Below are 26,582 nucleotides of genomic sequence, written 5' to 3'. Positions count from 1 at the left end.
TCAGAAGTTTATTTTATTGGTAAAATATTAAATAATATACAGAATTAAAAACTGCACTTACACTTCTGAGAAGAAATAAATCTTGGACAAATTATATGCTTGTTCCTGAGATTCCCTAAATTTATTCCAGTAGCTGTGCACTCAGACAGTACAAACCTTTATAATATAATCCTTTTCACAAAGTATTACAAAGTTTCTGCAGCTTCTTTAGTTGTACACACATACGGACACACGCTCACACATGCATATACAACACTCACACACGTATACATGGTACCCACATACATGCACAGAACATGTATGTGTGTGCATTAAAAACAAAGAAAATACAAGTCCCACATTTTAGTCTGCAGTGATAAAACTGTTTAGCAGAGGTCTCCAAATTGGTAATATAGCAGAGTGACTCGTCACACAGCTACACAGACTGTTTCAGTATTTCCATAGTAAACCTCATTTTCTGAGGTATTGTATTTGAGCCTTAAAAAAACTACATTACACTGAGCAAACCTGACATACAAGGTCTGGAATTTTAATTTTACATATATATTTATATATATTTCTTTTTTAAACAATTTTTATTTTCCCAAATTATTAGTTTGAAAAAAAAATGAGGTTTACTGGTTTGACCTATTTTTTTTTTCTTTTGCTTCTAAAACTCAAAATATCCTAAAAACTGTCAAGCAATTAGTTTTTAAAGTAGTCTAATTACCTTTGGTATTGTTAAAGAAAAAAATCTAAAATGGCCAAGACACATACTATACAAATGCAGTAACTGCCTTTAAAAGAAATGCCAAAGAAATGTTATCTTTTAACAAAACATGTATTTACATTACAGCAGTTTTACTACATGGACACGGGTATAAAAAAAGAAAACCAGCATTCTACATATAAATATGTATGATACGAAAAATACTTCTTACTTAAATTTGTATGAAAACAGTGCTCCAAATATTTCTTAAAAATTGTCTTCAGTAGGTGATAGGTGTTTAAAATTGAGCTAAGTGCTTTGCTTTTAAGTTCATTTCCAAAAGAAGGAAAATGAAATAAAAAATATTTAAAACACTGGGCAAGGGTAAGAAGAAAATTCAGTCTTTAAGAACTGCAACTTTTTCAACTTTAGGACGCATTTCTCAGGCAAAAGATTACCAGTTCCAGTGAAAATTTAGCCTAAATATAGATACCATAAGATTAGACTACTGTTTTCAACATTCTCTAATCTTTTGACTATGGAGTGTTTTTCTTTGCCTGTTGTGTCCTTTAACTAACATACCATGATTTTCAAGGGTTTCTTTTTGTCATTAACTAAAGAAAGAATAGGTCAGTTAAAAAAAAAATAACCATAGTTTTTAAGACTTCAAGGAAAGTATTGCACTTGTACAGAAAGAAAAGAAAAATATCTTTTGAACTAAATAGCAGAAGCAATCATTCTGGGATTGCAAATAACACATGGTCTAAAAGATCCAACTATTAAGAGCAGATATGAAGCCTGGAGAGCCCCCTCCAAACCTGGAATATTATTATAGTAATGTTAAAGCATTTTCTCCCAACTGGGAGACAGTTAAGACTTTTTGCTTTAGACTTTTAACATCTTTCTAAATTCTTGCAAAGAATTGTTTAATCTCTCATACATTTTAGAAGGAAAACCAAATCAGAACACAAAACCCAACTAAAAAGGAAGGCAAACATACCATATTATGATGACATAATCTCTGAAGTCCTACTTTAGGTACCCAATATTTGAAAGTGAAAGTAGCACAAGGGTTATATATCTTACTATGTTTAATCCAACTACTTCTCTTTTTAATACAAAACTACACTTGAGTATAAAAATATGTCAGCAAATTATACAGCCAACAAAAATCACACAAAAAAATGTTAAGACTTAAGAGACTGATGAATCGAAGAGTTGACCTAATCGTCACACTAGTGGGGGAAGGAGAGGCAGAGCTGTCCAGAGGCCGGACGACGCAGACAGGGGAGCAAAGAGGGGGTGGGGGAAGAGGCAAAACTTAAGAGCTAACAAAGAACTTCGTTACACAGAAGGGGAAGTGATTTATGTTCAAAATCTGAGAGTGCTTGACAGTCAAAATGTTTTATCACAGTTTCAGAAATTGAACTACTTAAAAAAACACACACAAAATAATAAAACAACAAGAACCCAAACCCAGAGTCCTTCCCTTGTTACAGTGTATTCATTTTTTAAAAATCCATTTCCAGTAAATTAAGTAGAATCCTGATAAGTGCATAGTAGGGGATTCAGTGACCTGCACCCGTTTGAGAAGCTTTTCTTACTGTGTGTCACTTGAGGTAATTTGAAGGGCCCAATTAACTGCAAACTGGCTTATCTGTACCTTTATGAAGTTATATGTTGTATTTTATGCGGCTTAGCAGAGGGCCTCTAAATTTTATATTTTATTCACAATAAAAAGGACATCTTAGAAAACTAGTCATTCACGTACCACTCTCTGTATGGGGTAAAGGTTAATTCACAACAAATTTATACAGAAAATATACAAATGCAATGTTATGGGAGAAAACCCCATAAACAGAATTAGGAACTTATTTCTAAGAGTGCATGTGAAAAATATCCACAAACTTACAGTACAGCAAGAGAAAACTAAAAAGCTAGAAATATAATGTTACATAAAAACCTTATGGAAATCCCAAAATTTTAGGTTTCTGCAATAAATGTAAAAATATTCAAGGTGTCATTATTTGGCCTAGCAATATACTATGATAAAAAGAAACACTAGCGTATCACAGCTTCTTGGTCATATGACATTTGCTTTGTATAACAAGCAGCTTGTTTTTTTTGTTTATGTTTTTGTTTTGTTTTTTTAAAAGCTGTCATATCCTAACACATCCATTGCAAGTAATACACAATCATGGTAGGAAACCATTTGAGATTATGCTTTGGAGAATAGCAATGTGATATGACTGTTCAGTTTTGTTTTGTTCAAGGAGAATTAATTACCTGCTTCTTTACATTATTCCATAAAACATTAACAGATTAGGAGACAGTGGTTCTCAGACTAGTACAACACTAGTCTGTAAATTCCAAAATAATACTGTATTTTATTGACCAAAAATTCCACTAATAAAGCCTTGTGTGATACTAGAACTTATTCTTCCTTAAAAACAAAACAAAAACACATGCCATAATGCAATTCACAGCTGAAATTTCCCTCTATGCCATATTTTACCTACGTGATTTGTAATGGTATTCAGAAATACTATCAAACTAATAAGATTAAAATCTGGTTTCAAAGTTTCCTTTTCCTTGAAACAGATGAGCTGAAATTCTCTGTATTGGAAATTCCTCTTAACAGTTTTGCCGTAAGAACACGAAGATGTATTATATAGTACTCAAATTTAAGTGGTTTTTAAAAATACATAATAAAAGTGTTTGTAGAGCTACAGCAGCTAACCAACACTCTCTCAATGCATTTTAAAAAGGCACCAATATAAAGAAATTTTATAAGTATTTAATACGTTAAATTCAGGATCTTAAGATACCAGTTACTGTATATTTTAATTATTTTGCAGAAACTGGAGGTTTAAAAACATTTCTAAGATAACTCTCATATATACAAACTTCAATTTCACCCCTACTCTTTTTTTCTTTTGCGTTTGGGGATTTTTTTTTTTTTTTTTTGATAATCGCATACAGATAGTACTTACTAGAACAATATATAAAATATAACTAAAGATGACCACATATGTAACATATCCCTTTTTGTAAAATGAACATTTCAAAGTAAAAAAAAAACCAATAATGTAGCCAGTACTTCTTATAATCTAAGTTCTGTCTTGAAACTAGGGGCATGCAGATTTTTGTTTATATTTTTGCAGTCTTTTCTTTTTCTACTTTACGGAATCATTTTGGAGATAGGATGAAATAACATTTGGAGAATAAAATATGATTTTCATCTAGATGCTTTCACTAATGTACATTTTGTCAAACCTTTATAACATATAAAGACTTCATAGTTTTGTGAGGTGTAGAACCGATACACAATAACTATAAATAAAAACAACATCAAGCTCACTAAAATATTCTGGTCTTTCTCCATTTGCCAACAAGTAAAAGTTAATCATTTTTCTTTTCTGTATCTTCCTATTTAAAAGTTATTTGTGTTTCTTTCACTTTGGAAGTTATACCAAATCAGCTTACAGATCTTTTTGTTTGTTTTGATTTTTTCTGGAAATAGATTGTAAAGACCCAAGGTTTAAAAGTTGAACTAGTCCTAAAGACACACTAATAACTTCTTTAATATTTGTTACTACAATCAGGTAAATTTCCTAAATTGCTCAGGTGTTAATTATAATTTTAATTCTTTATGTGCTATTGCAACACGTGGTCACTAATTGCTCCTTTTCATGACTTTTCTTTAAGAGTGTGTACGTGTGTACAAACATACACTGTTGCACACCTACAATTGCTTGTACGTTTGTAGGAAAGACATTCCCTACTTTGTAGCCAAATCTAAATCCCGGTCTCTCATTTTCCCATTTTGTCCCACCAGAAAATTCTCAACGGAATGTTTTAACAACTTGAAATCTCTTCCAATCTGCTTATTGGTCATTTTCACTGTTCTAAAAAACCAGACTAGAATGGCTTTTTAAAAGTGATTGACCACTATTAGAGAGAGGCAGCACACATCTCCAACAGGAACTGGAGATAAATTTCTGGGCAAAATTAGGGCAAAGCAATGTGATGAATTTCTGAATTTTTGCCAAACTAGAAAAGAGAGGCTAACCCATTTTCATGCCCCTCAAGTACTCTGTAATGTGAAATCTCACCTAAGTAAACTGGGCATATAACTGTTATGTAAAACTTGATTTATTTGGTGTCTGACTCTCATATTATTTTTAGGCCCTAACAACTTGCATATTTCCTTTTGTGAAGAAGGAGGCATGCAAATATAGCCATTCAGAGTTTCCCAGAAAGCACTGTGCCCACAAAAATTCTTTCTAACCTGCACATCTGAACTGACCTCGTCCTCATTTGTTCCTGCCACACCCTGAGCCATCTTTACCTCTTTCTGTTCCTCATATCGTGAAGCTAAGAAAGTACAAGTATACACTTGTAGCAAATACACTCTCACAAATATTCAGTCCCTTCCATAAAATAGATTTCCAAAGAGATGGAATGAGAAACAGAGTGTACATTAGTACTGTCTTCAGGGGGGTACTATACAACTCTTTAGGTCCACCTAAAATTCAGCTTCATCCCAGGGCAGTTAGGTACATGATTGTTCATACACTGAAGAAAATTCCTAGATGATGCCAGCAGAGATCCACACACAGCCAAAGTGATGAACATATTATCTGCCATCCAAATGCTTCCTTAAATTGCAGTAAGACACAAAATCAGTAACCTTAAATTATTTACCTTCCTCCAAAAAGGAAAAAAATATAGGAAATTCCAATTTTCTTGAGTGGTTAGGGTAGGGGCAGTAAGGGAGTCTCAAAAGCATGCTTTACTTTTGAACATACTGTATATTCACAATGTACCAAAGGATGCAGGGGGGAAAAAAGTTGACATTCTATTTAAAACATTTCATGTCTCTGTTTTGGTGCATTCTCTTTGATTTAAAGGAACAGTTTGGACATTTCTCCAAAAATAATTACAAGAGGGGCGAGTAAAGGAGAGCTGAGTTATAATCATTTTTGCCTAGCTCTAAGCTGTGTTAGTGCGTAGAAGTCGCTTAAATCAGCAGATGATAAATGAGAAAATGAGTAAAGAGCAGTATTGGGGCCAGGTTTGCTTCTCTGTCCATACATCTCTAATCTTGCTAGTTCTCACAGCATCTGTATTAAGAAACATAGTTTCAGCATCCTATTTAATGATTTTTTTTAGAGCAGTTATCAGTTACTGCTTAACTGAATCAGTATTCAGAAACGGCTATTAGATATTCCAGTCATGGACAGGACTGGCCTCCCTCAACACAAGCAGCATGTTCTGCATCCAAGTGTGTCTCCCCCCTCCCCCCCCAAAATGACTTGATCTCATCTGGTTCCTCCCCTCTAATGCTGTTGGACTGCAGAGAAAAAATAGCACCCTTATAAATGAAATAAAAAATTTGCACATGAAAAATGGAAACATATGCATGGATTAAAAGAAGAGAAAATTTTTACTAAGGGATTGAGATTCATTTCTGACAAGGACTTATAAATAGTTGAATGTTTTCAAGACAGAAAAATGTGCAGGACATGGTGACTTTCACTTGGAGGTTAGGTTACATTCTAGACTCCAAGTAGGGTAAAAATAAGCTTTGTTTTTTGTTTATCTGTAGTCTAATGTACAAGTTACAAAGAAGTTCCCTTTTCCATGCACCAAAAGTGGTAAATATTATTATTGAAGGAATACTAGAATAAATAGCCCTAGTTCCATAACCTTATGGGGTTCAAGTTACCACATTCGGGTGGAATTAGTAATTGCTTTGAGATTTGGAAAGCAAAAACCTATAGCAAGATTTTTATGATCTCCCACTCAAATAGTAAAAGATGATGGACAATAGATAGAACACTGGGTGGTCACAGCTTGAAAAAACCAGTGAAGAGAGACATACCAGAAAAGGGATTTCTGAGTGGGTCCCCCCCCTCCACTGTTAGCCTAATTATATTTTTCTGCTGACTGGTTAACACTGATTAAATGCTGATAAAGTGACAATCGTAAGCATACTTTTAGAAACAAATACGCATAACTATGCTGCCATCACATTATAACTTTAAAAGAAAACTTCCCAAACAAATTTATGAAAAGTAGAGGTCCTTTCTGGAAACTACTGACTGCCTCTTAGACACTCTTAGACCATATGTTATTCTTAAAACTAGATAAAAATACTATTCATTAAAGGTGTTAAAAGTAAGGCTGCCAGGGTGTCTATAAAATGCCAGTCATCAAAACTATGGAAAACAGTGCTTAAGTTTAGAAAAATAAGATCATAGGACCTCAGATGTATTGTAGGTGTCCTTAACTACCTGTAGTTCAAAATTTTTGCTATATGGTACAGTGTATAACATACCGTATTATAAATTCCATTGGGGAAGTAAACATAGAACCCACAACAACTCATCCAAGGAGTTTATCACTGAAAGTAACAATGTGTTTGTGTTCCATGATCTCTAGAGGGGGAAAAAAAAACAATTTACATTTTGAAACAAAATTCTTCCTTGAAGAGTAAAATTACTTGTACCACTTTAAACTGAGAAAGTTCTACCCAGAAAACTCTAAACTTTCCTGGCTTCAATCATAATCCTGAACATCAGTGGCAAATTAGAATCTCTCAGGTAAATCTATATGAATCAAGTGATTTTTTTTCAAAGCATGATATACCTTATATTTATGCGTGGCAGAAATGGAACTGCTCTTAAATTCCCACAAAATAAACAAGCCAAGTTATCAAGAAACAATATCCCTTGTCCCTTCTCTCTTCTGTTTCTTCCTTATTGTAATTAGGCAGAGCAAATGACACTGCGTCCACAAAATAAGAATTAATGACAGTAATAATATTAAACAACTAAAAAAGGTATGTCAACATCTGAGGGAAGGTGGGATTGTAAGTGCAGTATTTCTTCATGTGCAGTTCGTTACTTCATAGGGGTCCCCTTTGGAATGAAAAGGCCTAGTGGAATGTGTGCTCCCCTCGAACAATGTGTGATGAAAACTCGTAACGGTCCTGGCTTCTGTAGCCACAGATGTTGCATTCCAGTGGGTCCCGGTAGCCATGGCAACCCATGTGAATGGTGTACATGACATGGTCTAGGAAAAGGACTCGGCAGTGCTCACACTTGAAGGCCCTAATCTGTTCTCCTTCTCCATTGAAGACCTTGTAGATGTCCTTCAGAGAGCCCTTAGGAGCCTTGGTGGTATCCAAAGCCTTGACATCCTCCTTCATGTAAGCTGGGCTTTGTTTCCTCTTGGGATTTAAGGCAGGGTTTCCTTGGTAGGACTGGTGGTCATCATGGCTGCTTTCTGAGTCAGTAGAATCCAGGCAGCTATTGCTGGGCGAGGCCTCTCTTTCCTGGGGTCGACTCTTTGGTCTGATGAGAGAGAGAGGACCATCCATGTTGTTTTCATGACTATCGGAGGTTTCCCTGCTAATGGGTCTTTCTATCCTATTTGGATGATAGACCTGAGAATAAGCTGAGCTTATAACTGGGGCCACCTCAGCGATTGTGCTTGGCGGGTGCTGCATCAGTGGGTGAAGGGCCTCAGCTCCAAGGTAGGTGATTGCATTGTTGATGGCTTGGTCCATCATATGAGACTGCATTAGCTCAGCCTCCTTCTCATATGTTAAGTTCATATCAAAGTGAATGTCTGGGTAGCTGAATCGCATGAGCTTTTCCCCTGAAAGGAGGGGGGTGAGAAAAGTAAAACAAAATACAACAAAATCAGTGATTGGATTAAAATATAAATGTACAAAGTTAATCGTCTCCATTTTCTATAATATGATAATCTTATTCTTTAGATCAAGCATTTGGGCTCTTTAATTCTGCTGAGACTCACAAATACTCTCAACCTGCAAAGAGGATTAGTAATATGAATTTCACAAGCCATTTGCACTTGTTTTAATGCCATCATGAAAATGCATCTAGGCTGAAAGGTATGATTGACTGTATTATTTGCATTCTCAATTAAAATTTCCACTTGTCTACAGCTCAGCGACTATAGGCAAAAGAAGAAATACCAGGTGAAAATAAGTCAGAGACTATGCCTGTTTTGCATATTTTCGACATCAGTGACCAAGCCACAAAGATCACAAAAGCGAGAGTGATCTGCTTATAACCTCTGTCACCTCACTGTTATATAATTTGGTTGCTTTAATGGCTATATTAGAAAAAAAATTATAAAGCCAGTATATGTCACCCTGGAGAATTAAAAAAACATCACCATTAAAATATTGTTAAAAGATGTATTGTTTGGGGGTGTCTGGGTGGCTCAGTTGGTTAAGAGTCTGACTCTTGATTTCGGCTCAAGTCATGATCTCAGGGTCATGAGATGGAGCCCCACATCGGGCTCTGTGCTGGGCATGGAGCCTGCTTAAGATTCTCTCTCTCCCTCTCCCTCCGCCCCCTCCCCACCCGCTTGTGTTTGAGTTCTCTCTCTGTCTCTCTCTCTCAAAAAAAAAAAAAAAAAAAAAAGGTTGTATTGTTTGATAAATTGAATGAAATTTAGGACTGTTTAAATATAGGAGTCATTTCCAAAAGTAGTTTATTTATAAACTTGGAAAATACTATGTTTTGTTGTTTTGCTTCTTGAAATGGAGAATTAATCATTTTTACACCACCCCTTCCTTATTCAGACATATGGGCAATGGTGCTGGTATGTACATCCATTGTTAATTTTCTATACTTTATCTTGATTGAAGGATTTCTGTAGTTTTCCCTTTAATATTTACTTCAACAAATTTATATTTTACTTCAGGATTAGCCATGAAAGAGTTCTGTGCATAAAGCAGGAGAAGTAATTTTAATTTTTCTCCTTTAAATATTGCCAGCTTTGGACAGCATATTTTATCTTTTTAAAATTCTGTCACTAAATACAGTCTCCTACTAATTGCCTGGTTACTTTGACAGGTAAATCTCAGAGATAAAGACTTTTTAAAAATATATGTGGACTTCTTATAAATGTTTAGTATGTTGTTATAGATGGATGCCTAGTTTGTAATGTTGATGACAAAACGCTGATCCACAGAACTGCATTCTGGAAAAGCACTTTTGGATAGCTGGTATTAATTTCAGGTTTGAAGAGAGGTCCCCAAAGTGAGATCAGGGTAATGATCAGAGTAATGAAGAAAAAAATGATGAGACCTTATCTCATGGCATTCAATTTAAGATATCACAATGTTAAGAGTTTAAAAGTTGAGCTAGACAAACCTAATCTACATTCTCTAAGCTTACAGTTTACAGGGAGTGACAGCAATTTAGGGATCATTATTAATACAGTGTGATACATGCTATGAGGTCAAATAAAAGGAATATATAATTAGGGGAGTAAAAGAAGACTTCTTGAAGAAAGTGGCATCAGAGATATTTGATGACAAATACTAGCTAAGTAAAGGAATGTGGGGGTGGAGCAGCAAGTAGGAAGGCTCAGAGGCAAGAGGGCAGGACTTGTTCAAGGGATTACTTACATTTCACTATATAGCTGAGAGTGGAAATAGATGAGAAAGATGGAAAAGATAATAAAAGGGCTCATTCAACAGCTAAGGAATTGGAATTTTATCCCAAGGGCAATAAGGATTAAAAGGGTTAAACAGGGATGTGACTTGATTAGGTATTTATTGAGATGGTTTAGGAAGTTATTGCCATAAAGATCATGGTGGCCTGAATTAGTACAGTGGCAGTGGAAATGGAGAAAACTGGATGGAATGGAGAGAAATTTAGAAAATATAGTTTCCAGGGCTTGGTGATTATAGACATGGTGACACAGAACATGAGTAAGAGAAAGAAGTTAAACATGGAGCCCAAGTTTCTGGCCTAGGAGACTTAGTGGATGGCAATGAGATAGAAAAGATGATGAGTTCACGTTGGGAAAGACTGAGTAATAGTCATGGTCCAGTAACTAAATAGAACCAAAATATAGTCTCAAATTTTGGAGAGAGACCTCTACTTGAGATGTAGATATCTAAGTCATCAGTTGATAGAAAGTGACTTCTGAAGCCACAAGAATAGAAGATATAACCCAGGCACAGGTAAAGTGTGAAGAAGAGAAGGTCAAAAATAGAACCTGGAAGAACACCAAGATTTTTAATGCCTGCCCACGGATCAAGGCAAGTTGGATTCTTGCACTGGGCCCCATGTTTACAGAGTTTTTTTTTTGCTCCTCATGGAATGAGGAATGTATATAGCCAAGGGAATGTGCCTATCTGGAGATTACTCCCTAGACCATACTCTGGATACCCAGGACCCCAGAATTCCTTGTCCAAATGACACTGAGTTTGCATCAAGGGTTAGCACAGTCCTCATCAAAGGGTCTATCCTCCTCAGTACCAATTTGTGCTGCTGGTATTCACACACTTAGGCCTGAGGAGTGGCCAACACACTACTCTTTATGTGCTATGTGTGGGGTCTAGAATGTGTAGGTTGAAGTGTCTACATACGTGGGCATGAGGCCCGTTTTGGTACTGGACAGAACCAGAGGTAGGTCTAAGAGAGGCCTGGCTGCAGGTCAGGCCGTGGTTCTGCTCATGCTCTCAAGGTCTGGTGTGGAACTCTAAGGAATCTGAGGATTCTATATTTATTTGAACTCAATCTTCCAAGTTAAGAAGGTAGGACACAATAGTTTTTCAGCTTGATTTAAAATATTAAAATATTTAGGCACACGAATGGAGGCCTCCATTAGTACTTTTGCTCCATTTGCATAGCTGTTAAGGGTAAATTCATAATGAAGATTGAGAAGGAGCAAAGAAGCTGGAAGAAATGCAAGAGAGATCAATGTCATGGACACCAAGGAAAGAAGTGTTTCAAAAGGAATTAATTATTCAAGAGTGGCAAATGCTCTCTAGGAGTTGTGTAAGATAGTCTAAAAAGGGTCCACTGCACCTGTCACTATGGAAGCTAGTGGTGACCTCAATGAGGAAGAAAGCCAGGTTGCATAGACTGGGGAATGAGTAGAAAGAAAGAAATTATGGAAAGCAAGCATAGAGAACTCTTTCAACAACTCCATTTTTTAAGAGAAGGAAAAAGTAGGTAGTAGCTAGAAGGAGACTTGGGTTTAAGGGAAGTTTTTTTTTTTTTAATGATGAAAATTTATCATATTACATATGAAAAGGAAAATGCCAAGAGAGGGGAGAGGTTGAAAATATAAGTGAGAAAAAGGAATAACAATGTAAGATATTTGGGGGACTGGGATAGGAGAATTCCAGAGCACAAGAAGAGGAATTAACCTTAATTAGAAAGAGGGATACTTCTTTCATTCAAACAAAGAGGAAAAAAAGAAAGTATTCATATAAATAAACATAATCTTTATAAGATTAGTGCTATTATATTGAAACTATTTTGACTGATTTTATTCCCTGTAAACTGAGATATAATACCATCAAGGAGTGAGATACAATGTTTGTGGAGAATGAAGAAATGTTGAAATGGCTACAGGGCTGAGTAGGAGAGAGGACTGTTGAAGAATGGATTAAAGGAGGACTGCTACATACATTGATGGAACAACTGATATTGGAGATCACTTATTCATTGATTTATAGTGACACCAATTTGTAAGGCTGTGGGGTTTTCTCCACAAGTACTATCAGTCCTGTCGATATGAGAAAGATGCTCCTCTTTTCACTAGAGAGTGGAGTTTCACCAGGAGGAGATGATAGAAAGGCAACAAAGTAAGAGAGTCAAGAATATTGTCAAGAGAGTGGTAAAAGTGATTAACCATGGAATCTAAGCTGGATAAGAAAAAGAAAGGAGGACACAAAAACATATGCAGAAAGTTCAGGGATCGTTGGTCTGGAAGACTTGATAAGGTCAAAGAATAGTATTTAACTGAGGAACATGGTAAAAAGGAATTTATAAAAAAAAAAAATCAGAGAGACAGTGTGTGATTATTTTTTATATTTTACTAGAAAGGATAATCCAAATAAAAAATACCATTAAATTCCTAATAAAAATCTAATGTCATTTTATTATTTTTTTTTAGAAATTTTTAAAAATCAAAATGTAATTTAAAAAAATCTGTCCCTCTTTTCTAAGGAATGTGATCAAATCAAATTGAGACTAGTATCTCTAAGTCATAGGAAACAAAAATAGATTCAGAAGACATAAAGACATATTTTCCCAACAATACTAGTGTCTAGTTGGGATATAGGCATTTTAATGGACATCCATCAAATTGATCAATTTAAAAAATAGATGAGATGGCATTTAAAAATTATTTATAAAAAGGAAGAGAGAAAGCAGAAAGAAAAGTTACTTAGGGCCCAAGGCAGGCCTTTGAGTATTCTTGCAAGGGCTTTAAGTTGACCTAGGATCAACTGTGATCTCTTAGGGCTGTTCTCTAGCCTTTTTTCCAATGAGCTCTGTCAGTAACTCTCTCCAGCTTGTCTTAAAATGATATTTTGGTCATTAGTTAGTTCTTCAATTTTAGATTGGAAGGAAATCTTCTCTAAGTGATTACTGGAGTAAAAGAACTTTATTAGCCTTCCCTCCCTGAAATAACCAAGGAGAATATATTCTCCCATTCACCACTCAACACATAGCGGGATGTTCTGCAATACTCTTTGACACTAGAATGTGTGAATCTATTTGAAAATCTTTCTCTTCTAATTTTTACCCTATGTAAAGTCTGTAAGAATAGATATATTACATATATAATTAATGGCAATTCCTTATACAGAATCACTATTTTTAGACATTCTTAAAAAACTTGGATGCTTTTTGCATCCTTAGAGACACTTTATGACTTACAGTGTACAGAATGGTGCCAACTCTGTATTAAAGAATATCTAAGGGCTTGGAAATGAAAAAGAAAACTCTAAATACATCATATTTAATCTTTTTGTTTCAAAACCATAGGTCAGATGAAAACAAAGATCCACATATGAAAGATAGATCCAAATATGAAGGCTCTTGAATGTAGGTTGCTGCATTATTTTTCTAATGAAGAATTTGGGGGAAAAGATTTCTCTTAATTCCAGATCAAATAGCAAAAGCATTAATACCATGTAAAGAAAAGAGTTTAAAGACCTGGCACTAATGGAAACTGGAAAACAGATTACAAAACTAGCTTATAGATGACACCATTTTCCTCAAGTATTTTCATTTTGTACATAAATGAACATTTTATTTTATATACTACTATACTTTCTATATAATTTCATTTTGAGATAGCAAATTTTATCAGTCTTTTTTTATTTCCTAGGCCCATATACGTAAGGGTGTGTGTGTGTAAGTGTGGTACCCATGGAACAGCATAAAGTAGGAATGAATAATGGACAAAAGAGGTGGGTATTTATCTCTTGAATTGAAATATACCATCCATGTCTCTAATACATGGGAACCTACTTCTGCTCGTTAAAACCACCTTTTAAGAAGTAAAATAATTTGTAATGCTTACCCACAAACTTTTGTGGAGTGGAGCTTTTACGTTTTCCCATATTCCCTGTGAGCTTCTCTATGACAGCAGGTCTCTCAAAAGGCACCAGAGAAATATTGTTGTCCATGATAGGCTCTTGTTCCTTACAATCTTCCATAGGAGGTACTATGCAAAACCATACAAAAAATGCAATCTGATAATTTCTTCAACATTTTAAAAGATACAAAGCTGGATGTGCCACCTTGATATGTGTTAAACATAAGCTAGTATGCTTGAATAAAAGTAGAAAGAATAATCTTTAGTGTTAAAGTACTCTCTCTAATTTTACACACACACACACACACACACACACACACACACACACACGATTTGTTTTTATCCGAGTCACTCTCAGATCAATGACATAAACTGTTGGTCACTATTGGTGGCAAACATGTTGATCTTGTTTCTCATCTTACTCCTCTGAAAGTGTTTTTAACATTGATTAAAATCAATACCACTTTTAGACTGCACTATTTTCAAGGCTTTTGGACTTTCTTTTTCTAAAACAATTTAAGTCAACTTGTTTTGCAGGAAAGCTTAAACAGACACACGGAATAACAGCACGATATTTAACCAGTTTTTTTTTCACCCGTGTATTTTCCTGTAGCAGATTTTCTACTGATGAGCGGAGTGAGCTATTAGCCCTATTGGCAGTAGATAAATACCTGCACAAAGCAGCGTTCATGAAGGAGTTCCAATTCTGAACATGTCTACACATAATAAACTGTGGCCGCTTTATGATTGCAATTTATTTTAAAAAGAGTTCTTCAGCAGGATAAAAAATTCCATTTCATAACTGCCATATTTGCTCACTAAACTACTGCTCTAATTCACTTGACATAAACTCTCCAAAGCTGCTCCCTCTTCATCCCATTTGTCTAAATTACTGTGGGCTAACAGATTAGCTCAGAGATATTGACATTAGATATGGACATTCACAGTACAGACAAAGAATTTATCAAAGTTGTTTTTGAGTAAAAATAATGTCCAAGGATGTTTATGGATACAGTAACATCTGAGGCAGATGAGATCAATGACTGAAGCCAATGTTCACAGGAAAGACCATAACTTATTCGTGATTATCACTGCTTTCTCTAAATTGTACCTGTGCCAGTCCTGTTTGGGAACCTAAAGGTTTCATATCTTAGGCTATCTTTACTAGTTCCGCATATACTGTAAAATGATTTATTCTGCTCCTTTCATTTGTAAAGGATAGTTCCACTGTGTGAAACACAATACATTCTCATTTATAAGGGCGGACACTAAAATAAAATGAGAAAGCAGGAGATGAAAGTTAAGAAAATCCAGTGCACAATTCAGGTGACCTACTTAATAACCAATACAGGTTGCTGATTTTGAAGAAATGAAAAATGGCAACAGAAAAATGTTTTCCTAATTTGGACATGTTTAAAGAAATTGATATTCAATCTAAGTTTTGAGTTAACCTCGTCCTGTACAGTCCAGTGGATGGGCCAGAAAAATTTACTCTTCAATGTCTATAAGATATGGCTATGATTGACAAGAGATGCCGTAATCACTGGATTTTAATTTGGAAGGAAGTTAGGAGTTTCAGAAACAAGGAAACAGTCAGGTCATTTTCTATAGTGATATACTCCATGATATCATCAAGTGGAAAAACATATATATCCCAAGATGTTACATAAAACATTATGTCCTCTTTCAGCAACAACTAAAGTAAAAACACGTACTGGGGCGCCTGGGTGGCTCAGCCGTTAAGCGTCTGCCTTCGGCTCAGGTCATGATCCCAGGGTCCTGGGATCGAGCCCCACATCGGGCTCCCTGCTCTGCAGGGAGTCTGCTTCTCCCTCTCCCACTCCCCCTGCTTGTGTTCCCTCTCTCGCTGTGTCTCTGTCTGTCAAATAAATAAATAAAATCTTAAAAAAAAAAAAAAATAAAGTAAAAACACGTACTTAAAAAGAAAAGCAAAGAAAGGCTGACCAAAAAATTCAAACAAGGGTGGTCAGGAGGACGGAAGGGCAGTGGAGAATGGATGTGGTTAGGAACCATTAATTAGATACAGATTATTGTCAAAATCTTAACTTTTGTTTTGGGTGGTGGATTTATAGGCACTTACTACATTATTAAACTTAACTATAAAGCTAAAAAACAGGCCATGTGTGGACTGAAGATGAAATTAAGTCACAAACCAGGATCCAAAATGAAAGAAGGGAAGAAAAAAAGGTTTGTTGTTGTAAATTTTGCTAAAAAAACAGCAAAACTGGTTAACAGGGTTTGCCCCCAAATTGAATATATTAATTAGTTTTGAAATGAGTAATCTAAAACTTGGCAGTTTTGCTCTAAGTCTAACCTTGAATTTTCATATTTGCACACATTTAACACTCAAAACGAAACCTGGGTGTGCGAACTGTCCCACACCACATCCACCTCAATTCAGATGATTTGTCCCAAGTTCAATGAAGCTCATGTGAACTGAAAACAATGACTTTGTCAGAGCTCTGGTCTTACTTCTATTTTACATCAGCCCTTCACATATCAAATATTGACGCTGTTTCTACCATATCAGCAATAATAACAATAATTGATATATACTATGTGCTAAGTACTATTCTAAGACTGGATTTAATAATTCATTTAATCTTTTCAATAACCCCCTCGAGATAAGTACCATCTCCATTTTACTGATGGGGCAACAAAACCCCAGAGATTCCTTGGGGTTTACATCTAGTTAGTAGGGAATGTATGAGTTGAACCTAGGTGGTCTGTCTCTAGAGTCTGGGCCCTTAGTCATTATGCTACACTATTCTTTTGTAGACATAATTTGAGTGTTGACTTTTCATAAACAAGTTTGACATATTTTTAAGGTCTGCCATTGGGAAAAGATCTGATACATTTTCTCAATTATGTAACTAATCCAATTTTTTTTTTTTTTTTTTGCTTTCAAGGATCTGGGTAGAGTGATGGGCTTGAAACACAAAACAAGTTAAGTTACTTCAATAATGCAACAATCACATAGAGATTTACCTAGGCTAAGAAAACACCAATAAACTAATCTTACTTGTTAGAGCAAACTTCATAACCAAATATCTTCCTTGACCTTATTTCTGATGTTATAACCAAGATAAAAATATTTATATTTGTACTATTACATTATCTCATCACACTGATAAATCTTAAAGACAGAAGCATCTAAGAGTGTTCCCAACATAGCTATTTTTACCAAACAGTCCACTCAAAATTCAAAATCCAAGAAGACAGAGTCTGAGGGACCTGGATTAGGTCACATGTCCACCCTCTGGCCAAGAGAGGGCAGGCAACCTAGGCTGACAGTCCTGACATGGCTTCATGCAATGGGAAACAGTTCTCTAAAGGAAAATGGAAATTTTGTTATCAGAAGAAGGAGGGTATGTAGGACAGGCAAAAATAATGGATGTCTTCTACACTGTCATACATTTTCTCCATGTTGCCAAATATAAAAAAAAAAATTCAATTCTCTTATTTTCTTGGCAACATCTGATGGTGCCAATACTTCCTTGCTTTGGCTGCTGTGAAATCACTCTTCCCATTCTCTCATTCTCCCACTCTCTGCTCTTACTCATCTTCATGGCTTTTTTTTTTTTCCTCTTTTTCTTCCTGGTATGTTGTTGGCCTCCTAGATGTCTCACTCTATAGTTACCCATATAAGTTTAGAAAACGTATTACTTCAGGCTACTGCCTATATAATGATGGCTCCCAAGTATGTACTTCCTACCCAAACCTCTCTTGAAAACTTGAGATCTATATATTCAACTTCTTCTCAGTTTCACTTGTTGGTTCAGTCTCTCACCAGTGCCTAAAAGATAATGTGTTCAAAACCTGAAATCTCCATTTCCCACCCCAAACTTTATCCTATTTTCCTAATTACCATATTCTTTTTTTTAAAGATTTTTTTTTTTTTTTTTATTTGAGACAGAATGAGAGAGAGAGAGAGCACATGAGAGGGGGGAGGGTCAGAGGGAGAAGCAGGTTCCCTGCCGAGCAGGGAGCCCGACGCGAGACTCGATCCAGGGACTCCAGGATCATGACCTGAGCCGAAGGCAGTCGCTTAACCAACTGAGCCACCCAGGCGCCCCCTAATTACCATATTCTTGAATGGCACCACTATCTACCTGGTCATCCATGCTAAATACCTGTGGCAAATGCTAGGTTTCTTCATTTCACCCAGTCTCTTTTCCCTTCTCTCTACCACCTCCTCCTCATATACACACATGGAGGTACTATGTATTTTAGGTTCTACATCTGCAGTTGCTCTCAGTTTTTAACTGTATATTCCAGACTACTAAACCCAACTTGACCAATCAGATTGTTGCAATGGTCTACTTGCTTCTGTCTTGACTCTTCTTTTTTTTTTTTTTTTTTTAAAGATTTTATTTTTATTCATGAGAGACAGAGAGAGAGAGAGACAGAGGCAGAGGGAGAAGCAGGCTCCCCGCGGAGCTGGGAGCCCGATGTGGGACTCGATCCCAGGACCCTGGGATCATGACCTGAGCCGAAGGCAGACGCTTAACCGACTGAGCCACCCAGGCGTCCCTGTCTTGACTCTTCTGATTGATGTCCTATATGTCTAGCAATTAAATGTTAATCCACAATTATTTTTTTAGGATAAAGTATAAAATTCTTTGCTTAGCACAATTGGCCCTTGATACTCTGTTCACAGACTATTTCTCTGACCTTATTACCTTCTAATTTCTTTTGCCCTTACAAACTGTGCTCTAATTATACCAGTTACTTGTAGGTCCTTAACTCACCACGCTCTTTAGGCTTCTATATCTTCATACATGCTGTTCTCTCTGCATAAAAGACTCTTCCATTTATTTAGCTGGCCATCTTGCCTTTCAAAATTCCACTCAAACGTAACTTTCCCCAGAAAGTCCTCTTGGACACCCAGAATCTGATTTGGACATCTATCCTCTATGCCCCTATAAAGCATGTCAGACAGTGTTCTGTTAGTTTACTGGTCTATATCTTCCAGTAGTTGGTAAGTAACCTTAGGGTAGGGATTGCATTTTATTTGTGTCTCTCATACCTTTTATGATGTGAAACAAATATAATATTCAATGTATTTTTACTGAATGACTTCATGAAGGAAATAATGTTACCCAAGGGAAATAAGTTGAAGAAGTTTACTAGAATTTACAGATTCTTAACTCTGTTCCCTAACTTGCAATAAAGAACTTCCCTTTCTCAAATAATTCAAAGCATAAACTTAAGAATATATGTTCTTGCTTTAAAGCTAGCTATCTTTTGGTTCATGCTTTCATTTTTGTCTTCCGGCAAGGGGGAAAAAGCTAATTACATACTTTAGCATTTAAAGTTTTTTCTTCAAGCTAAACAGACTTGAAAAATGAGCATAAAGATAATTTTCAGGGCGCCTGGGTGGCTCAGATGGTTAAACGTCTGCCTTCGGCTCAGGTCATGATCTCAGGGTCCTGGGATCGAGTCCCACATCGGGCTCCCTGCTCGGCGGGAGCCTGCTTCTCCCTCTGCCTTTCTCTCTCGCTCTGTCTCTCACGAATAAATAAATAAAATCTTTAAAAAAAAAAAAAAAAGATAATTTTCAAATAAGATAATCTGCCATAAAATCCATTATTATTATCTTTACTTCCAAAACTACAAGTCATGAATTTTCTCCTTTTCCCTCAAACTCAAAAACTTTTTAGTCTACCTCCTAAAATATGTCTTAAATGCTTCATCCTGTTCTCCTCTCCTGTTACTGCCTTCTCATCTTTTCCTTGGCATTCTCACTTCCAGTCTCTCCCACCTCAGTCAGGCATCTCTCCTATGTTCTTCATTGGTGACATTTTTCTTTATAAGACACAAATCGGATTACCCCAGTGGAATTCAAACATTGGATTAGCATAAAAGGCTCCATTTTTGCATTACAACCAATTATGTCAGTCTCATTTCCTACCACTTCTTTAACTCCAACTATGTTCAATGTCCAGGAACCTGCTAATGTTATTTTATACCTCCAAGTGTTAGCCTTTGGCAACTGCTCTGCCTGGAACATACATTCTCTGTGAATCTAATTTGTACGATTTTTCTCAACCTCATGTACGAATCAAGCACTGCATGTAAGAAGGTTTTCTTGATTTCTGGAGACATAGTTAGGTCAGCTCTGCATTTTTGCTCCTGGAGAAGTGTGCATACGTCTTTATTACAGCATTTGCTTCATTTTATTCATCTTTCTTTAAAGTACCTATTTCCTACCATACTATAAATGTAAGAAAGAAATTGTGTCCATTTATCTGTGTATTCCCAGAATGTTGTGTGGGAAATTGGCACATAGCAAGCCCTCAATAAATGTTTCCTGAATGAAGTGAAAGAATGCCTCTTTGACCTCAGACATTCCCCTCCCTAGAAGAGTCAACATGGGGAAGAACATGTTTTAGGAAAGAGAGGCTAGGAGACATAACTATGTCAGATAGGAACAAAACAAAACAAAAAAGAATAATTAATTTCAAAGGGCTAATGGCAACCACAATGATGGCAACCCCCACGCCTACCACTAAAAGAAAATATAAAAAAGAAAAGACAAGATATAGCAGGATAGTAAGAGAGAGAAGGATATAAATATGAATTTCACTGTGGCTGTCTTTAAAAGGAGACACATGCCAAGCTATGTATGTAAGACAAGGTTAATGATGAACTCTAGGAGCATTTTGCCAGTATGTTTTTCCTCTTATGGCATTTATCAATTCTTACCCCATATATCCAATTCTTCATTAAGAATGTTAACAGAAGAAAAAGGAGATTAAGGATACTCTCAAATTATTATTACAACATCCCCAGAAGAAGTACAGCATGAAATGATATTAATATAAACTTATGTGGTTAAAACTATATCCAATATTGAAGAACAACTATTTGGGTCTATAAAGGATACCAAAACCTATCTCCTCCTCTCACACTCCCCATACACTTGTCTTTGGCTTTGTCCCCTGCTCTACCCAGTACCTGAGTATCTTCCTCACTTTCCCCATTCTGTTCCAGTTTTAGAGCAACCTATAAAGGGCTTTTGATTATTAAGGGCTAAGCAATCTGGGAAATGAGGGTTGATGCTATGGTTGTTTAGAAGTCTTTCCCCCCCAGAATACACCTGCTTAATTTTTCGTCAGCACTTATTCTATAACTGATTAATTTGCCAACACATAGTTAAATGTTGACTATTTATATACACTTTAAAGTCTTTTAGAAGAGACTCTATTTCTTATTCAGATGTGTGTGCAACACACTTTCCATTGAGTTTTTTTATGAAACTCAATTGAAAAGGAATTAATTAATAATCCAGTCAAATGTCAAAATGGCAAGGAGAGAACATTATATGGAAAAAACAGTAGTAGTACCACAAAATGTCTTTAGAAAATTTTGGCATACCCTCAAGCCTCCACCAGCTACCCTGCCTCAAGCCACCTCTAAAAACAACAATTTAAACAGAAACGGCAAATGAAACCTCAAATGCCTAAGTTAATGCTGGTAAGTAACATAACTCTATAGGGCATGGAACATTTAACATTTCTTCATATTTAATGCCCTGAAATGTAATAGTGAAAAGAACTATTTATTGGGTATTTATTGCACATCCAGTCACATTTAGTTCTCGTACCAAGTCTGTGACACAGACCCCACACAGCCAGGCCAGTTAGCTGGACTCCTAGACCCACCACTTTACATTCCCTGCTCTGGATCCTATGCTATCTTCATAAGCCCAGGTAACGCAAGCTTGCAATATCAAATTTACTATGACATAAAACACAGGTTTTCAAAAATGTTGGTTAATAATAATATAAAAACAAAGGACTCATTCACAATAACAAATAGAATTAAATAATTCTTTAGATTATATAAACTACCCTCAAGAAGAAATGCTTTAATTATTCGGGGTAACAAAATAAATATTTTAAATTAAATTCCCAACTCAACAACAACAAATAATCACTTGCTGTCCTATAAACACAGTTCTACAGTATGTACTACATAAAACAAAACAAAACCCACAAATAATCCTTGAGCTGTCTATAAGTTGTTAAATAGATATTTATATTTTGAAAATGACTACAGCATTTTCCAGTTATATTATCCGATACTGGCTAAATCTTTTTAAAATAAAAGATATAAATGAAACAATAAGTTAAGATTTTTGTATGTACTTATATGAATGATAAAATTAATCGGTATAAAAATATAATTAATAGGACAAGACAGATGCTCCAAATCTCAAGAACTAAAATTCATAACTTTCCTTCATAAGGCTGATTATCAACATTAATTTTTCAGTAATGTAGGGTTATTAGTTGATAAACCTTAGAAACTATCTTCCTACCTGCTATTGTATATTGCAGAGATGAGGATGTTTTGCTTGGGTTTTGATTTTTGTGGAGGGAAGTGGTGCCTAATTTTAGTCTAGATTGTCCCCTACACTTGTAGAAAGCAAAATGAGTAATTTCCAAGATAAATCACAAAACAGATCAGAGAAATTTCCAATTATATCAATTCTATCACTTATCACTTACCTAAGAGAAATGAAAATACACAACCAGCTCTTTTAGGAACTCTGTAGACTTTCCTAGAACCATTTCTAACTACTTGGTGCAGCCAATGAAAGAGAAGAGCAAATACTCTCTTCCTTTGGTGTATTCAAAGCTGGCTGTCATTATTATCTTAATTCAAACGCATGTTATCAGAAATAAATCTGGGAGTTTCACAAAAACTCGGTACAGCTTGTCTGCCAAGGGCCCCAAAGCTCTACTCACTTCAAGTGCTTCAGAAGATAATCCCATGCAAAGTTAATGTGATCTAAAATTGTTTTAAAAAGAGTAAGATTTTATCTTCACGCTCCAGGGTAGAGAGAGAGAACCGTTCAACCCCTAAGGAACTACAAAGGCAGTGAGGGGGGATGCAAATGGTGAATGCCGATTCTACCCACCATGGTGACTCATGGCCTGCCCGGCAGCCTCCATGCTGACATTCTGGAGATAGTTGTGGCAGCGCTCCTTGTGCTCCTCCAATGAACTGCGCTGCTTGTAGCTTCGTCCACAGTAGTTGCACTTGTGAGGTTTACCCACTGCGAAGAGAACTCAAGATCAGTGTGCCGTCAGTCTCCTCCAAAGCAAAATTAACATCTGACTTTTGATAATGTGGAGGGAAACATTTATATGTTTTTCAGACTCAAATCTCTTCCTCCTCCACACACTGCTTTAGGCAAGAAAAGCTAATAAATTTCTACGAAGACTAAAAGACAGCTAGAAGATAAGGCAAGATCGTACCTTTGGTGTTAGGGGAAATACTGAATCAAATTCATGGTCTGACTGTATCCTAGATCATGAGGGGCTGATGATCAGTCTTCAAATTATGTGACTCGTAACACTAACATTTGCTCTCACATAATTCTCTCAGCTTTGACTCATTCAAAAGACAAATCGGGAGTGTCCTAGATACATGGTGAGAATTTTTTAAATTTATTTTTTGGGGGGATAAGGACAGAGAATTTTTACTGAAGAAAACTAAAATGCAACAAATGGAATGTCATTGTTTAATGAAAACATTATTCACGGTACGGTCGGTACCAAGGACACTAAGAAGAACTCAAGTGATGAGAAAAAGTACAGATAAAAGCAGAGTTTCTCTTTTCTTTCCACCTTGGTAATAGCTATTCACACATGCAAAACTTTGCAGCAGATAAGTGTATTCTCCCACATAAGCACTGTTCTTATATTACCAAGAATTAACCTACTAGGTGCTTTGAGTCAGGATTATTAACAATAACCACTGAAGTCCTAACCTATTTAGTTATACGATGATAGTAACATTTTCTTCTTCTTCTTCTTTTTTTTTTCTAATGCATTTCACATTCAGGAAATGAATTATTTCCTAGTAGCCAGAGAACCGTATCTCAGTATGCCAGGTAAAATACTTCGATGCTCACATTAAAAAAAAACAAAACAAAACAAAACACTTCCAAAGAAGCAAAACACACTTCTGGAAAGAGACATGCTTTACTGTATGACAATTCACAAGGATATCACAGAGCACTTTGATTCTTGGTTTTGAATGAATACAGAAAAAACATAAAACACCAGCTGGTCTGTGCCAAAGCCCTCGGTAGTGAAGTGCAGTGTGAATCAGGTCAGTGGCCCTCATCGGACATAGGAATCACTTTGTTTTGCCCAGAGGACAAACAGACCACTCTTTTTTATAGTCAAAGATAGTATCCCTAACTCCAGTCACCTTACAAGCCCATGCTATGACACTGGTCACAAGTGCAATTAAAATACTGTAACAAGGCAAGGTATTCAGAGCTGCACAGAAATTTCACTATACTGATTAAAAACAAAAGCCAGAAAAATAAAAACCCACCAAATTTTTAAATTGTATTTGAGGTGCACATAAACTCCATTATTTCATGATCATAATTTTTGTAAATAGTTTTAAATAAAAGCTATCTAAAGCAGGATTAGTCATTTCTAAAAACACAAAGCAAATGAAGTTCTATTTTTCAGAACCAAGAATTTTTATATATTGAACCAAGGTATCTCTGTATATTGCAAAGAATCTTTATCACTGTGTGAGAACATTAAAAATGACAAGAACATACTTTTAGTCAAAAACTTTTCACGTAAATAGTGTAAATATATTTACATATAATTGCATTTTAAGATATGGGGTTACATATTACAAAAAGCTTTTGTTTGCTATCACTATTACTTAATTTTGGGGTTTTTTAGTGTTGTTTCTTTAGAAATAAATGAATTTGCACTAAACAAGTCTACTAACTAGTACTTATTAAGCACATACACTGTGCTTAAGAGCCCACCGTCAACTAGTTTCATCGTCTCTGTCTTCCCCCTTTATCGGTCCTGTTGCATTGTGTCCTAGGACACCTGTTGTACTATGAACATATCATCCTATACTTTCTTCCCCTTATTTATATAAACCTTATACCTTCTGAACTTCATTTAAACATAGTTCCCTTCCACTCCCCTTGGCTCACAGCCCTCAATAAATTTCTAACTCACCCACCAAAGAAGAAAAGACAGTATACTTTTTACTGTTTTCGAAACTCATTTTTTTTTTTTACTAACCTCATTTTTGAAGTCTATCCTTTCTGTTTTACTTCAGCTTCTCCCATTTGACATCTGTTTTAAAACATCACTCTTTCCTCTTCATCCCAATTTGAGCAAATTGTTCTAGAAGTATAACCTCAATTTCCCCAAAATCTTGATCTGTGTTCCACTACAGCAATCCACATGCTGGGCAACATATGTTGGACTTTGATATCCTGTAACTGTTTTATCTCCAAGACATTTACTTTGGAAATGCTCCATTTTATCCTTCTGCCTCTCTCATCTAATACATATTTGTTAAAAACCTACTGTGTACCAACAACACTGTGATGAGGCTGGAATATAAAGTAGAGAACAAATTCTCACAGTGCCTATCCTCAAGCAACTGACTGGTGAGGCAGACAGGCATTTAACAAATATACAAGCAATATATTACAAATTGTGGTAGATTCTATAGAGCAAAAGAATGTCGTGTTAGCTTAACACGGAGGACCTAATTTAGTTTGAGAAGGTTGGACAGGAAGGTCTGCCCGAGGTAGGAACACTTCTGCTGATAATTGAAGGAAAAGTTAAGTTAATCAGATAATGGGGGGGGGGGGGCGAGTAGAGTGGAGGAGAGGCAGTGTTTCAGGATTTCCGGGAACTGCCGTCATCCTTTTATTTGTTTTCATGTACTTAGCTCCTTCAAAGTCTAGATCATGCCCTTACTACTCTTTTGAAAATGATTTTCAAACATCAACAACAATCCCTGCCAGATCCAAGGCTCTACTAGCCCCACAAGACCACTTCCTGTCAGTTCTTTGATATTTCTTAAAAATCAAGTTCACGAAAATATTGTTTACATTTACTCCCTATATACGATAAGTTTATTTGTGTGATATTTATAAACCATCCGTTAATATGTGTAACACATTATTTTGCATTATTTTTATAAATTTTATTACATTCTCACCATCTGAAACGTCTTCATTCTGATATTACTGAGACATTTTTATAAAGTCATCAATAGCCTCTAAATCACTAAATCCAGCGGATTTGATTCTAAATCTTCCTAATTTCTTGGCCACTTTCAAACTTTCATTTGCCTTGAATCACTTGTTTTAGCTTCTGGGATCAAATTCTATGATCCCCCTCACTGGCTTCTCAACCTCTTCCTACCTGGCAAATAGATACGTAACTTCTGATTCTCTTCTCACTATAATAGTCTCCCCCTGTTCCCTCTAGATTAAGCCCTCATTTCTGTGAAATGTCCAGATCAGGCCTGGAATAAGTTCCCATGTTTGTAAGCTGCTACTGGTCATTTAAACCTTTTTAGAATGATCTTGGTGAACCCAAAGATGGAGTTTTCTCCTCTGTGCTCTCACAGTACTCTGTCCATAGTCTGTTGATGCATTACTTATGATAATTTCACTGTG

General features: G+C 35.9%; 1 protein-coding gene across 11 annotated transcripts in view; it reads right to left on the bottom strand.

Annotated features, from left to right (window-relative positions):
- Positions 1-653: 653 nt before the first annotated feature.
- IKZF2 (IKAROS family zinc finger 2) overlaps positions 654-26,582 on the bottom strand; it is a 153,878-nt gene continuing 127,949 nt past the window's right edge. For all 11 annotated transcript variants that reach the window (XM_032402901.1, XM_032402922.1, XM_032402883.1 and 8 more), the window contains 3 exons: positions 23,031-23,168; positions 14,066-14,209; positions 654-8,356 (listed from right to left, as the gene is read on the bottom strand). In XM_032402901.1, the coding sequence (XP_032258792.1) occupies positions 7,632-8,356; positions 14,066-14,209; positions 23,031-23,168 (1,007 nt within the window). In that variant the 3' untranslated portion in view covers positions 654-7,631. The remainder of the gene's footprint in view (positions 8,357-14,065; positions 14,210-23,030; positions 23,169-26,582) is intronic.

The sequence above is a fragment of the Phoca vitulina genome, unplaced genomic scaffold (genome assembly GCF_004348235.1).
Source record: "Phoca vitulina isolate PV1807 unplaced genomic scaffold, GSC_HSeal_1.0 scaffold1, whole genome shotgun sequence".
Taxonomy (NCBI): domain Eukaryota; kingdom Metazoa; phylum Chordata; class Mammalia; order Carnivora; family Phocidae; genus Phoca; species Phoca vitulina.
This window is presented reverse-complemented; position numbering and strand designations above follow the sequence as displayed.